This window comes from Hyalella azteca, unplaced genomic scaffold (genome assembly GCF_000764305.2).
Source record: "Hyalella azteca isolate HAZT.00-mixed unplaced genomic scaffold, Hazt_2.0.2 contig8565, whole genome shotgun sequence".
NCBI classification, from domain to species: Eukaryota; Metazoa; Arthropoda; class Malacostraca; order Amphipoda; family Hyalellidae; genus Hyalella; species Hyalella azteca.
In genome coordinates, this window is record NW_025938654.1 from 89,728 (window position 1) to 106,144 (window position 16,417).

Sequence of the window (16,417 nt, forward strand, 5' to 3'; positions counted from 1 at the left end):
CTATAAGAGCGAGCGGTGGTCGTGAGTACGTTTTAAAAATCTACTAGAAGTAAGGATATATAGCGACTGATACCCACCTGGTAACGACCAGACAGTGTTCTCTATCAAATCACATCTTTAACACCATGACTGCAGTACATTTAGCAGTCAGATCGCGGTAGTACAGCTGAGTTGGTTGCAAAGTGGTTCCAAGTAATTGGTGCAAATAAGCTTCCATTACGGCATTGATAAGAAGATTGGCGGTCATCACCGCCAATAATGACTCGTCACTGCACAAGCAACAATTTTTTTTATCCGTTTTTTAACGAACGAACAATTTTTGACGCTTAATACAGTTTTTATGTATATCCTGTTCCAACATTCTATTCTGAAAGTTGTAAATCTTGAAATTATCTCATTCAGAGACACTATGAATTATATTTAATTATTGTGATAAATTAAGGAATTAATTCGTCTAAAGAAAGAACTGAAATTCTACTATGCATCTATTTCAGAAGATTGCGACTAATTTTCCCGCCTCGATTTAATTTTAATGAGTACTCCATCGATTAGCTTACAATATGAATTGCGTTTTGTGTATTTCAATTCGACTAATGGTGGACACTTGAGGTCAGCTACTTTAATTAAGTATGAGTTTGAAACTGAAATTGTTGAGTGAATTTTGGATCGAGCTGTCTACAGGGTTTTGGATCATATATAATTGTTATAGAGGTAACCAATCCATGCAATCATTTTAAGCCCAAAAAATCATTAAAACAATAAATAATTGTTTTAATAATAGTTTTAACTTTCATTCATTTGTAATTATCAGTGATTACGAGCAACGACTTGATCGCACTAATTAAATACCCTGTGTAATAAAAGCGTACACCTGTAAACTGGGCTGTAATTTCCACTCACCACTGGATTCTGCTCCGTCGACATAATGAGGATAGATTTTTCTGTATGAATGTCCGTATCCTTACGTCGATGAATTACTGGATGAAATTACTGAGTTGCAATCAAAACCACGTTGCAAGCCAAAATTACATTCGGAATCAACCCTTCTCATTTCCTAAAGAACTTATTGGTCGATAGACGTCGAAGCTGTTAGTCAGACACTGAAGCTATGCAACCAAAAACTGCTAAAGCTTAGGTACAAATAAGATTTTTAAGGGTGTCAACTGGGTTTAATTTTTTGTGAAGGTAAAAAAGCCCAAGATCTCGATCGGTAATGTCCAGCAACAGGTACCTCTGATGATGAAATGAACTGATTCTTCGTCTACATAGATAAGATATGCTCATCATTTATCAGGTCTGCTTTCTTATCAGTCAATGTACTCAGCAGGCATTCGCTGGTTAAATCGACGTTGAAACAACTACCTGTTACGACTGTGGGATCGAGTAGAAAAAAGGTTTAGTATGAAAATTGAAGCAACGCTATTCTGGAAACGTCGTACTGGCGTTACGACGTAACGTTTAATCAATGTTGCTACTACGACGTTGCTGCAACGTCAAATTCTCTGGTTGAATCAACATTGAAGAACAAACCTTTTACAACGTTGGGATCACGTTGAAAAAAAACCATCATGTTGATGTATGACCGGATTTCACTAAACATGTTTTATCGCGACAGGTACATTATACCAGAATCTTATTAGAATGAGTTTCATTTAATTATGATATAGACATTCTATTTGATACCCTTTATCTATTTGTCCACCTTTTTTTCTCCGCTGGAAGAACCATTCGACCGAAGCAGGCTCCATACCCCAAATCGCTTCAAGCCGCGCGACGCCTTAGCCAACTTGACCATTGCAGCTCGATTGCATGTGATATATAAATAAATTTTTTCACCAAACTTTCCACATCATGACTTAATGAGGAGGCACTTTTGTGCCTAAATTTTCTGAACATCTTTAATTTCTGCTATTTTTCAGAGAAGGGATACTTAATTGTGTAGAGAATCTAAAATCACATCTGCAATCAAAACTTGCAGGTATAGCGTGCTATCGCAGGGTTGCATAACAGCAGGTTTCGAGACAAACTGATCGACGTTAATGAGAAGTGAAGTACTTTACACTTGTCAGCATTAAAATGCAGCAGCCACTTATGTGTTGTTGTTCAAGCATTCCTCGTATCGCCAATTTATGCTTGATTTTAGTTGTTATAAATAAAATTATTATGTAACATATTGTGTTGGTCAGATTTTGACGTTGATTTCACGTTTAATTTTAGTTGTTCAACATTTAAACTGAAATCAACCAATAATCAACGTTGTTTCAACCTCAGATGCCTGCTGGTTGTAAGCTTAATTAGAGATTATTCAAGTGATTAGTTATCAATTATTAAGCAACAAAGAAAATGGTTTATTTTTGGTTAAATGAACTACACTGTAGCGGGCCAGCTTTGGCCTCGCTATTAGTTGTCTCCAGTCGCCGCACCTCTCTAACAGAGACTGAAGAGAAAGAGTATTCGTAGGTAGTTTTCGTGGGAAGCAGCGTATTGCTAGTAGCCAGCCTACCATTGCCTGACCTACCACACTTTGTATTGACTGTAAATATCTGTAATTAATGTCTATATATTGTCTGTACTATTAAACCTAAATGCATTTAAATATGGTCCTATATCGTGGAAGCGGGTTTTCCATGAAATTTAAGTAAATCTGATGGCCTTTGTAAATTTGCTGAACCAGTTGTCATTCATCCTCGTACGTTAGGGCCCGCTTGTAGAGACCCAGTAACTTTGTGTATGGAGCGTAGTAATCCCGCTACAACACGACATTGCATGTTTCATACAAATCAGTTTGGAAATCCAATACAAACACCCATACCTTGGCCATTTTTTTCATTTTCAGGTAGGAAAGTTGTGTTTAATTTACTTCAATCAAGTCAATACCAGTCTAATTTTGATACTGCGTACACTGTTAGCCGCATCTCAAACTGGGCAACAGCACTCAGTGGCGTGCCACAAGGAAGCGTTCTTGGGCCTGTTAATTAAGTTCGTTGCTTTTATAAACGATTTGCCAGAAGCAGTGTCCAGCGTGTGCTCCATGTATGCCGACGACACAAAAGTTTGTAACACAGCAAAGGATGCTTCATCAAATAAAGCGCAAGTGCAAGATGATCTTGATAGTTTAGTTAACTGGGCTGATAAGTGGCAGCTACATTTTAATGCTGACAAGTGTAAAGTACTTCACCTCGGCAATTTTTAACTTATGAGGAAGCTGGTCCGCGAAACGCTTTTGGTAAGAAAACCGTGAATAAACTTGGCGATTTTGTAGTTTTTAAATCCAAGATTGTTGAGAATTCTGTAAGAAATATTTTGACAGTTTCATTTAAAATAAATGGTGCGTCGGAAAAAATAACATTTCCTTATACTGTAACTCTTCAAAAATGCAAGCTCTCTGATGCACCCTAAACAGTAAACATGCATCTATTTTAAAAGATTACAATTTGATAAGATCCTTCCATGAAGATTCAGCATTATACAGTATTGCTAAATTTATTATCCACAAAAGTTTTTGCACTAATAGCAGCTTGATTGATACGTTTTCATTGAGGAGCATAAAAACTTGTTGAGAAATTCATTTGGTGATCAAAATTATTTTTCACTTTGATTCCTGCCTAATGACCATTTTTAAAAGAATTTTCTTATCTCACAATTATTAAAGCTTCCACGAGAAAAATGTGTTTTCCCACCGCAAATTTCAATAATTGTGCAAGTTTTGCACGTGAACTTTATTATTCGGTTAAAAATTCTGACTAAAAACTTGTTTACATATCCATGTTTAACAAAAATTTATGGTTTCCAGAATTAAATGTTAAGAAACTCTTTAATTTATATGGTCGCGTAGGCTGATAATGTATGTGTACCCCAGAACAGGCTGCAATGCATTGAGAATATTAATTTCGAGCCGACAGTTATGTTTCAGGAAGATAATTAAGACATGTTGCTTTACCTGCCAAAAATTTATCCCTACAAGGAAGATTTATTCGAATATTGCACACATAAGAACATAGCATTGCATACACTATTGCGTAAAACACGACCGGGAATAACGATGACTTCTGAACTCTAACTATTAACTATAACTACATCTCATTTCATCGTAATTGACAGCCTATACTAGCAGGGAGGCCAAACAACGGGACGAGTTTAAAAGTATCGACTGTGAGCACAGAGATAAACCTCTACATGCACTATGAAGAGCGTCAAGGATTGCTAAACGATGCGTTAAGAATTTTTGCAGCTTCGAATATTGAACTTGGAGAAATTTGAAGCTGGGTGACGCAAATTCTAAGAGTTCACTTCTACCCCTAACAATAATTATCCAGATTTGTTGGGGGATTTTTTACCCAATGTAGAAGTATCGAAATTTCAAGTATGCGCGACCGGATCATTGAGGCTCCGATTGCTTCGTTGATAATACGTTTTAGGAGATAATATGGAAGACGTGGCATTTCCTTTCCAACTAATAACGTTTATCAATTGTTTATCTGCAGATAAGGAACGCTCCTATCGTACGAATCTGATATATTGTAATTGGTATACCCAATTATTATTTTAATAACTTCATGAAAAATGTCATTGAAAAGCATATTATTATATGACATAATTCAACCCGAGTGAAACAAATGACATATTGATAGCTACAACTGTTGGCAAGTTGATAAAAAAAATAATTATAGTTTTAGTTTGAAAAATTGTATGCATTCAAAGCTCTCTGCCAATTTTCAATGCTGAAAATCGGTTACCGCCGTTCACAAAAATGAACACCAAATAACTGCCGAGCTCTCAACAACCGCTAACATGTAATGGTTCTCATCCTCAGACTGGCCGACGGCGCCTCCGTGGCAGACATCGAGTCCATATCCTTATTTATTTAACCTTTTTACCAAAGTTGTTGTCTGCAATATTTCGTTTGTTACACAAAAATGACGAAGAAATCGTCTTTCTAAGTTTCGGGTAGGTTTATTCTTTTCGCCTTTTAGATTCTTTCAAATGCACATCAAAAAATCACAATCACACAATATATGTTCCATGATTAAAATGCAAATGTTACCACACAGAATAACGAACAACAGCGATAAAAAATGCGACTGCATTAATTATGATTTTGAATCGGACAAACATACGAACACAAGTCATTACACGCGTTAAACGAAAGAGTAAAAGCCAACATTCGAGTGAGTTCGTAATTAATATTGACCTAATTCATTCATAGTGAATCTAAACAATGTTTTATTCCCGATTTTGAAGTACATTTTTCCGTTACCATTCGATAAGTCCATGCTCTGAGCAACGCGTTTACCCACAAGCATTGACTCTTGTTCTCCTTTTATGGAACATCGAAACTTGAGACATCCCGAGCCATTGTTATGGTAGAAGTGTAGTTTGGTTGATGCTTCCACGCACACAATTTCTTCAGGAAGATCCCCATCTCGGAAAAGCTTGCGAGCCTTAATCCATAGAGCGTCAAGGTTATCCCGTGGACACTCCATCGCCCAGTAACCCAGCTTTTTTAATTTAGTGTTCTTATCGATAGTGTCATAGAAATCCTCAGGTTCAGTTAACCAGCGAGTGTCCAATCTAGACGTTGGATTGTCCATCTCGATTGTAGGCCCGACTTTGCCGAAGGTTTGGTCATTCCCATTTGACTTCCAAGATTCTTGACTGCTTCTAGTTGGCCTTGATCGCCAGTTCTCACACTCGGGATTTAAAAAGTCACGGTCCCTGCTGAAGGAAAAGAAGGATGTAATGAACAGATTTAAATTGCGTGGATACTGCTATCATACAGCAAAGTACCGTCAGAATGTCAATAAAACTCTTCCAAGCTCGCTCTTGTAACCTCCTAGCATATCTTCATTAATTCATTACTTTGTAAGTGCATGTTACTCTGATAGTCCATAAGAACTTGAATGTCACTTTTCATCAAGTTTGATTGAAACATACGTGACTTGTTAGAGGAGTTGTTACCTCCAGAAGCTGTGTTCTCCTGGCTGCCCGTACTTGCTCCATCTTTGAGACACGGGAAGCATGTACAAGTGGTTCTTTTGGCAGCCAGTCGCTCGAGTGCCTGAATTACATTGCTTGTCGGTTTTGTAGGGTATATCATATATGTCCTGTAATATTAGTGTACCTTAAGAGCTCGACAATGTTCATGCCGTAACGTAACATCAAATCCCGGTCGTCGTAAGGCCCACACTGGAAACTTATCACCTTGAGTTCATGGCGCGAGGTTCTGCTAGGGTTGGCTTTTGCTGTCGATGATACCACTGAAGTGACTCCTTGAAGTGTCCCTGATCTGTAGAGAAGACAGGCTTTCTTCCACATAGAAAAGAGATCTTCAGTTTTGAAAAACAATACCCACTTTCCTCCCTTGGACTTTTCGTATGTATACTTGCGAGCCAAGTCATCTCGTTCTTCTACGATGTAGCGAAATTCAACCTCTTTAGTGGGATCTTCAATTGAGGCGCTGCTGTGGCGTCTACACTCCTCAGTAAGAACAGCCTCAGACTCTAGCTGCACAACACAAAGAGTAAAAAATTAGCTCAGTACCCATTGCAGTGAATGAAAGAGTGCGCATTTTCTCCTGCTCTCTCACCCCCGAAGTCACGGACGGACGGACGGATGGACATGACGAGCACGATTGCGCCTTTTTTCCATAAATGAGAAAATGCGCTAAAAATCATGCACAATTTTCATGTATTATCAACTTTACTCATGACCTACGAAATGCTTAACATTTCAGAAATCATTAATAACGTCATGTACTGCTGCGTTTGTTGTTTTAGTTGGAAAACCTTCATGATGATACTGAAGAAGGTTAACTAAGTTTCGTTAGTTGCACATACATTAAAATTCTCAATGCATATGATGATACAATCATTCTAAGCAGCCCGTCATTCCTTAAAATGTCATTAAAATTTCTTAGTCACTAAAAGTGTACGCAACTGCAAATACAAGTTAATGGCGTTGACATTCGTCCTCACCTCTTGATTCTTGTCGGTTAACATAATAAGCACAGATTTTCTATCGTATTGCCTAAGTCCTGATCCTAATGTGTAATTACAGCGTAAATAAATGAAAGTTCAGTCCTGTTTAATTTAAATTCAATTTATCCAATTAATTATTCAATTTCATTTGACGTCTACACGATACGACTACACTCATCGACAACTAGGAAACAAATGGCCACTAGACTTGCTTACAAGCGCAGCTGCATGCTCGACTTCTACGGGAATGGCACAACCAAGAATTGCAGAGATCTCATTGGAAAAACATTTTATTCAGTTTATCACTATTGTTATATCTATAATAAAGGTAAAATTGTTTAACAAATGCTAAAAGGCGTCAGGTTTTGCAATATTCCCGTAAAAGTCAGATCTATAATAAAATGAACTTCGTCTGCAGAGATAACGTAAGCTCCTCATTTATATATCTGATCTGCTATCTCGCTTTCAGTACATGTAGATAACAAAAGGATAATGTTTGAATAATTAGTACTAATAAACAATGAATATGTGGATGTGATGGGAATTGCACATGAATCATGAACTACCACCATTATTTGCAATTTTTCATATTATTTTCAATATTACGGAGTGTGTGGAAGAATAAGTTTTAGTTAGTGAAATTATACAGTAATAATTCTGTAAGGAGGTGCAATACCACATTCAATATATATATACTGTAATACAATAGCTGATTAAATATACACAAATTTATTTTCCATCGTTTATATATATAAACGATTCCATCGTTTATATATATATTCCATCGTTTCATTAATGAATGCCAGGCCAGCCTGTAAAACGAAGATCGAACAGAATCGATGCCATTAACTCAGAAATTCTACTCGAATTAATATAATCGTGCGTGTAACTTCGAAATGAAATAATCGTATTCACGCTTATATCTGTGAAAGACTGAACAGAGTGCGCCCGGAATTTTAAGAATAAGCCGTATTTGATTAGAAAAAAGAAGCACAACTAGTAAGTTTCAAACGATAAAAGATAAATTGAGGCAGAATTGGGGCAGAAAAATAATCGGCTGTGAGGGTTGATGAGAAGGAAATTTATTTGGTTATGGTATACTAGCGTGCTGGGAGTAGGTACAGAACGGGATGTGCTGTTTCACGTTGATGTTTAAGTCATACGATCTTATGTTACGGTCAAAGGTTAAGAACTCGAATCAAACTCGGGATTTCCATGAAACAAATTATTATTCGCATGTTCATTTTCAGAAAAAAATAGTTTATTTCTGAAAATGTCGATATCAATGTGCGATAGATCCTGAGATCTATATCTTAGGATCTACATAGATCCTAAGATATGTATTTCGGCATCTTCCCTAAAGATACCATAGTTTTATAATTACGATCGAGATCGATTTTTACGTCTAGATATATTCATGTTTCTCTTAGTTATTGCCCTTCTCGCGCATCAAGTTTGAGATGCTAACACTATATTAGGTCTTGGTAGTGCACGATGAAAGTTTTAGCCAATAATATTATCAGCAAATATTACCCAATAATAATTTAGGACTGACTTCTTCGTTCAGTGGAAAGTAGTAAGAGCGGCGTTTGCACTCCAAAGAATTTGACTTAGATGCCCCGCTCATAGGGCCGGATCAGACGTGCTGTATAGGTTTGCACTGCTCCGAAACCTTAGGCCGTAATATCAAAACTTCATAAGTACTCAAAATCGACTTACGAGTGGCGTTGCTGACAACGTAATACTAGCGGTGGTATTATCAAAACATTTGAGCGGGAAACATTTGCGCGGGAAAAACATTTACGCTTTATTTACGCTTTTAGCTAAGACTTGCGTACGAAAGTTTTGATAATGCCAAAATTAGGCTGTACTTACGTACGTACCACATAACTTTTTGTCGTAAGTACAAAAAAGTTACGAAGTTTTGATAATCCGGCCCCAGAACTATATAAGACGATGATCCTTCCAAGTAACCTCTCCCTATTGGTCCGAGTATTGGAGGAGTTTCACCTACGTCCTATTTTTATTGATGAAGTTATCTCAGCTCATCAGCTGGAGGAACAAAAATATCACCAACTGCTTCATCAGAAGCCTCCTCAGACTCGGCATCATTGACAACTTCCATATTGTTTCCCCTAGGACAGACTTAACTCGACGGCTTCCAACGAAGCGCTGGCAGGTATAGATGATTAGATGAAGAACTGATTAGAAGCGGGAAACTTTAGCCACTAATGCTTTCGCTATAATCGCTGATGCTATAAAGTATAAAGCTTCTCCATGTACATTCTCCGTAATGCACTTTGATTTATAGTTGAGGAGATAACAAAGCTGAAGATGAATCTTGCATCGCATAATTATTCATATATCTTCAAATTAATGAATCACTGCTGTGCTCTTCACAAACAGGAACCCATCAATATATAATTGAAACTCATAAAAAATTGAAACGTTATGGTCTTCAAATCTCTTTGTGACAAGAGGGCAGGTCAAGCTCATTTAAATAGTCAACATGAAAATTTCATTTTTGCAGCCAGTTGCACTAGTTCCAAGAGCCGTCTGCGCGTCGCACTTGTAAACAGCGCCTTTATAGGGCAGTAGACTCTGAGGACTGAGACGAGGTTCCTACCATTACGCATCATCAACTCTTGGTCGTCGCAAGGGCCGCAGTAGAAGATCACTCCTGTACCGTTATCCTCGGAGTGAGGGTTAGGTCTGGAAATGGATGCTTTATTTGCAGTTATTAGTTCCAGTTTTCCTTCTCTTTACAAATTGCAGGACTTCTTCCTCATGGAAAACATAGAATTCATTTTCACAAATATCATCACTTGCCGCTCTTGTGCGATATTGCTATGTGATTGTGTCACTTTGTGCGCTGGTAGTGATGGGTTGCGCACAATGGTCCACTGGTAATGTGTGGTGCAGTATAATGGTGTTTGGTTGTGCTCACTATAGTGCGTCGTTGTGCACATTGCTGAGCTTGTATATGCTAATGCAGTTGAGCATAAAAATGCGTACATGAAATTTCATTCGGTTGGCCGGCCTAGGATAGTGTCGATGCACTTCACAGTGGTGCGATGCACCACACCAGAAAAGCGTGCATGATGGTCGTGAAAACGTCTTAAAAATCTATTAGAAGGATGGATATAGTGACTGATACCCACCTGGTATCGACAAGTCACACTATTTTCCATCATATACGTATCACAGAGCTTCTTTACCGCCATGACTGCTGTACATTCATCAGCCGCTGCAGTCAGATTGTGATAGTATATGACTGAGTTAGTTGCAAATTACTTCTATGTGGCCATAATTGCTTCAATTATAGGAAACTGGTAAGGGTGATTGCGCTCGCTTCACTGAACCAGCTGGTACAAGGAACAGTAACTGTCCTTGTCAGTCATAATAACGAGCAATTTTGGAAGCTTAAAATAGTCTTTAATGGATATTTTATTCTAATATGCCATTCTGTATAGAAGAAATACTGAAAGTATCTCATTCAGATACACTATGAATTATTTTTCAGTTATTATGATATAAGAGGTAATTCGTCTGAAGATACTAGAGTTCTATTTTGCATCTCTTTCAGAATATTTCGACTAATTTTCCCGCCTCAAATTAATTTTACGAATACTCCATCGTTTTGCTTGCAATATGACTTCCGTTTTTGTATTTTAATCCGGTTAATTAGATGGTTATTGCAGAATGAAATAATAGCTAATTTAAAGGTTGGTTGAAACTAAAATTACTGAACAAATTCTGGATCGAACTGTTTACAGGATTTTGAGTAATATTTAATTGCTATAGTATAGAGGTAACCAATCCATGAAATTATTTCAAGTCTTCATAATCATTAAACAATAAATTATTGCAATAAATTTCATTCAATTGCAATTTTCCATTAATACGATTAACGATTTCTCTGTCGAAAGACACTGATTAATAAAAAATGCACACTTGTAAACTGAGCTGTAATTCCCACTCACCACTGAATTCTGATTTTTTCACCATTCTGACATAATGAGCACAGAGTTTAATGATAGGCACAGCGATTGAGCAGACTAAAGATATAAGTACTAATGATGTGTTGAATTGAAGGTGATCGAGGAAGGTACGCATGTGGTATTTACTGGTAGGAAACTTTTATAATGATATTTGGTCGCATCTTCAAAACTGATGTGTTCAGCCTGAGATATGTACTTTAAGAGAATGTTTGTGTTGATAAATGAACTACCATTTCAAGAATTTAACCCTGACTGGCAGCAGCAGCTCCTCATATACTTAATTTCATAATCGAATCGTGAGCCTCATGAGCAAACATATGGGGAAAACCGCCGTCAATTTTTTTTTTACTTAATTCATGTAGCAGCGTATTCACATCTTGGCTAGAAGTCGACATGTTGCTTTTTTAAATAAACTTTGTTTGATAGTATTTTAACACATTCTTTGCTTCAGATTCCGGTTTTGAGATTTTTGGACATGTTTTGATATGTTGATGAATAAGAGAGTTAATAAATAAAATTTAGACAACGTCGACCCGAAAAATCGACTGAAGCTTCTGATTTCTGAACGTCCCACGAGAACTCCCAGCTAACTCTTCAACGCACAACTTCAAACGAGCTCACTGGGAGGAATTCAAACACGAGACAGAAGTAAAATTTGAACACCTGAACCTCCTCCCAACCACAAACATTGATCACACTGTTGCCCAATTCAACAAGATCATCCAAGTGGCTGACAAGAAACACATACCTAAGTGCAACAGAAACCAACACAACCCTAACTTCACACCTGAGATAGCCAGCCTCATCCGTCAACGCAATAATCTCAGACAAACACCCACCCCTCACTCACCAATCACTACTCGAGAATTCCAGGAACTGAACGCACAAATTCAAAGCTAAATCACAGAACAACAGCAACAGGCTTGGCTCGAGTTCCTGGATACACTGGACCACTAATCCAACATCACACAACTTAACAGAAAAATACGCAGCTTAAACAACTCGAACAGCAAACAAAGAACAAATCCACGCTGCAATCACCACCAACACAGACAACATCCCCACCAGACAAGCACAAGCAAACATACTAATACAACACTCCGCAAACAAAGAATACAGACGCATCATCAGACGCAAACAACAATTTCCACTAGACTCAACAGTTACCCTAGCCACTACAAACGACAATAAAAGGGTCATACAACAAATTAAAAATTCTTCCACTGCTGGGCCCGACAACATTACACGGAATCACGACACTTACAAACATTGCCAACTTCTCCTACTCGCATTCCAAAATACCATACATCTGGAAAATTGGCAAAATAATCACACTTTTCAAACCCAACAAACCACCCACTGAGGCCCCCTCATACAGACCAATCACACTACTTTGTACACCATCAAAAGTCATAGAGCAACTCATACTGAACACAGCCCCTCCGCATATTACACTTTCTCCAACACAACATAGATTCAGATCTCACCACTCGACCACAACACTACTCACAAACCTCACACAAAGCATAAACGATGGCATCAACTCCCGCAAACCCGCACACAGAACACTGCTACTTACAATAGACATCAGTAAAGCCTTTGATGCCATCCCTCGCCTCCCTCTCACAAACAAAATTTACAACACCACACTACACGACAACAAACGCTGGCTTGCCAATTACCTACCAGGAAGACAAGCATATGTACACTACTCTGGCAAGTCATCACGCACATCACCAATACCCGACGGAGTCCCACAGGGCTCCGTCCTGTCACCCTCACTCTTCAATCTATACATGCACGACATACCCGATCCGAACCACCTCCAAACATCTACATTGCCTTCTACGCAGACGACGTTACAATAATATCCACTCACCCATCCGCAGACATATGTACTCAACAAGCACAAACATATCTCAACACTTCATCACAATGGCTTACACTGAACAGACTCAAGGTTGCTCCTAGTGAATCCACAAACACATTAATGACCAGCCACACAAAGGAGTACCAATACAGACCAAACATCACATTAAACAACACCCCGATTCCACACACACACGAAGTAAAAATATTAGGGGTCACCTACAACACCTTCATCATCACACATAGTGATGATGAAGGTGTTGTAGTGAACAACTCAAACATCAGACTCAGCTCACTTCGGTCCCTAGGCGACGCGTAACTTGAACAACAGAGCTACTGAACACCGCTGGAGATATTTCATTCTAGATTTCAGGTTGCCTATCCTTAATTGATTAGGAAAGAGTCGCTCTAAATCCCAACAAATCATGCGGACCAGACGGCTTCCACCTTCCACCCTAGATTGTTCAAAGAATTAGCAACCGTCCTGGCCGACCCATTGACAGTATTCTTTCAAAAAAAAAAATCCTTGAATGAAGGATCTTTGCCGACTGAATTAAGAAGCTCAAGTAACACCATTGTTCAATAATGTAGAAGTGGCCCCGGTAACTATCGCTCTGTCAATCTGACAAGTGTTGTTTATAAGGCAAAGGAATCTGTGAGGGATAGGATTGTCGATCGCTTGACGGTTATACCATCTCCTATCAGACTGTCAACATGGCTTTATGCCGGTAGATCCTGCACCTCTAACCTCTTGTCTACGTTGAACGATTGGATAATCGTTGAACGATTGTACCTCGATTTTGAAAAAGCATTTGACAGTGTTCCGCATGAGCGGCTATTGCGTAAAGTGAAATCTTTGGGAATAGAGGAAAACGTGCTGCAATTGTTCAGAGATTTTCTAGTAGGTAGACGACAACGTGTCAATATTAACGGAGACGTGTCAGACTGGGCATCAGTGCGCAGTGGCGTGCCACAAAGAAGCGTTTTTGGGCCGTTTTGTTCGTTGCTTTTATAAAAGATCTGCCAGAAGCAGTGTCAAGCGTGTGCTCCATGCACGCCGACGGCACAAAAGTTTATAATACGGTGAAGAGTGCGTCGAATAAAGCGCAATTACAAGATGATCTTGACAGTTAGGTTAACTGGGCTGATACTTAGCAGCTGAGTTTTATTGCTGGCAAGTGTAAAGTAATTCACCTCGATTAGAAGATAGAACAGCAATATTACAGTATGAAAAGACATTGTTGCAACGAGAGAGTAATGATCGACTCAACTCGACTCAACTTGTTAAAATTTATTATCTAATTACGTCAGTATTGTTTATACGCTTATTGTTTGTCTCGCTTCAATACAATAACTCGCTTCAAACTTCAATAACCTAGGTGTCGATTTTCCTCTATCAAAGTAAACAGTGCAAGAAGTTTAAATACTTATAAGTCAATGATTGTAAAAAAACACAGCTTCAAAACTTCTTAAGGTACCAGTTTCTCAACTTACTAGTCGCATTCACGAGAGCTGCCTACTCCTGCACGCCGGTGGTCATCGTTCGTCGTAATAACGGCTTGAGCGAAATTCTAGTTTAACTCAGCAGATATCTTGTTTGACAGGAATGACAGCAGATATCGAGGAAACGTCAGGGCCCCGAGCTCAACACTCGGGGCCATTAAAAGGTAGTTTTTGTTTTCTTTTCATTCTTATTCACGTAAATTTTCTTCAATCCTGGTCGTTATCGAGTTAAAAGACCTTGAAAAAGCCAAAAATCGCAGTTCGGGCGTGCAGGACAAATACATGGCACGGAGCAATATTAATGTTTCACGAAAACCGTTTTCTAGGGAACTTTTGAGATTTTTTCTTTCGCATTATTAATTCTAAAAAGCTGAAGCAGGTAACCATGTAAGAATGATGTCTTTAAGTTAAAATTAAGTTGCCTAAATAATTGGTCAAAAAGTGAAAAAAATCAAATTTTTGGTTTATTTTAATCAAGTTTCTCAAAAAAATATTTTTTGAAAATAAGTGATATACACAGCAATTAGCGCAATTTTATCCTCTGTTAAGAGCAATTTTCAAAAAGCTTCTAAAAAATACGCAGATCGCACAATAATATTTAGAGTAAAGACGATGAACACGTTCAGTGAAGCTCCCGAAATTACGCTATTTGGGCGAAAATTTGGTCAATTCTTGTCCGCTTAGAAAAATCATATCTCGAGTTCTATAAAAGCTAGGATCATGAATTAGGATCCAAATTAGGCAAAGACTTGTTTTTTATGATTAGAGTTGTTGAAAAATCTACAAAATTTTTCCGTAGAGTTGTGAAGAAAAAAGTAAAAAAGTTGGTAAAAACTTGATCAAAGTTTCGCTCACAACTTTGTAAGTTTTCATTTTTTCGGAAATCTGTATGACACATCTAGTACTTCTCGGCGAGACGCTTAGGGGATATGTCGTCAGAATTTCAAAAATCCTTACTGTTTGGCCGTGAAAGTTGAAAACCCACCGAAAAATGGCCGAAACATTTTTTTTAGAGTTAACTTTGACACTCAATTTGAGGATGAAGTTATGACAATAGCACTGGCCTATGCGGCATTGATTGCTAAGTGCAAAGAAGTTGCTATAACCGCAAACAAAGACTTTGAAACGAAGAAAATAAACTCTTTATCAAAAAGAATGTGCCAAAATGAAGTCGTCAGTGTGGCCTGTTGGCTGGTGCTGGTATAAAGGGACGCTGTCTATCAACCCTCATTATGGTATTTTTTTGAACCATTTTCGGGACCACAGCGTCCGCGTACGTTTGCAACGCCTTAAACCTAATTTTGGTGGCGGAAATTGCTATCAGTGAAGCGAGCAGCACTAGCTCCTACATATCGAGAGCGCACAAGACCGAAGGATAGTCTAAAATTTAAATAGTGTGGACGCTCGTCAGTCTTCTGTCTTGTCGGTCATACTCTGGCATGACATGCAAGACTGACGATAAGTCCTCACCAACTTTGAAAGTGAGAACTCCAAAATTGTGACGTATTACAACGAAAGGATGGGGAGACTGTGCAGGATTCCCCCATTCACTAACCATGCCGCGGCCAGATGCCGCCAGAACACAGACTCTTCGTGAGGGATCACTTTCCGTGTTAGGACTAAGACTTTTCAACGCCTTACAAAAGGTGCAGCTAGGAGGGGAATTTACCCTTGCGAATTTCAAGAGACAACTGGATACTCGTAAGTTTCTGAAGAAGATCCAGTTTTGGGAAACTACCCTCAGCAAGTGACAAGCAGCAGCATCTTGCATCAGATGGCCCAAAGGAGGACAAATAGACGGAATACGTCCATTTTTACATCTGGGACCCGAGGGCGGGGTGACCTGTCTATCGATGACTTGGAGACGGAGGACGACAAAGGACGAGATCAGCTTGACCATGGACTGAGAAGTCCTAAACTCATCATAAGGTCGTAAGGTATCCCTTCTGTTTGGGAAATGGACACGATAATGTATGTAATTTCTTTTCAAGACTCTAAATGGTCTTGAATAATTCGGGGTTAATCCAGTTCTGGCATTGTTGCTTGCAAAAACTTATTCGCAGGTTA

At 38.5% G+C, this 16,417-nt stretch overlaps 3 protein-coding genes across 4 annotated transcripts in view; all 3 read right to left on the minus strand.

Moving 5' to 3' along the window:
* The window catches only part of LOC108664889, a 3,234-nt gene extending 2,008 nt beyond the window's left edge, over window positions 1–1,226 (minus strand). For both annotated transcript variants that reach the window (XM_018151583.2, XM_018151581.2), the window contains exon 1: window positions 901–1,226. In XM_018151583.2, the coding sequence (XP_018007072.1) occupies window positions 901–924 (24 nt within the window). In that variant the 5' untranslated portion in view covers window positions 925–1,226. The remainder of the gene's footprint in view (window positions 1–900) is intronic.
* Window positions 1,227–3,901: 2,675 nt separating this feature from the next.
* Window positions 3,902–6,073, minus strand: LOC125178284. The gene is made up of 2 exons (XM_047881672.1): window positions 5,959–6,073; window positions 3,902–5,718 (listed from the first exon to the last, which is right to left on the minus strand). Exons 1-2 carry the CDS (start codon window positions 6,018–6,020, stop codon window positions 5,181–5,183), a joined length of 600 nt encoding a protein of 199 aa, XP_047737628.1. The 5' UTR covers window positions 6,021–6,073; the 3' UTR covers window positions 3,902–5,180.
* Window positions 6,074–6,093: 20 nt separating this feature from the next.
* Window positions 6,094–7,095, minus strand: LOC108664884. The gene is made up of 2 exons (XM_018151576.2): window positions 6,975–7,095; window positions 6,094–6,504 (listed from the first exon to the last, which is right to left on the minus strand). The coding sequence occupies exons 1-2, from the start codon at window positions 6,996–6,998 to the stop codon at window positions 6,094–6,096; spliced, it is 435 nt and encodes a 144-aa protein (XP_018007065.1). The 5' UTR covers window positions 6,999–7,095.
* Between the last annotated feature and the right edge of the window lie 9,322 nt (window positions 7,096–16,417).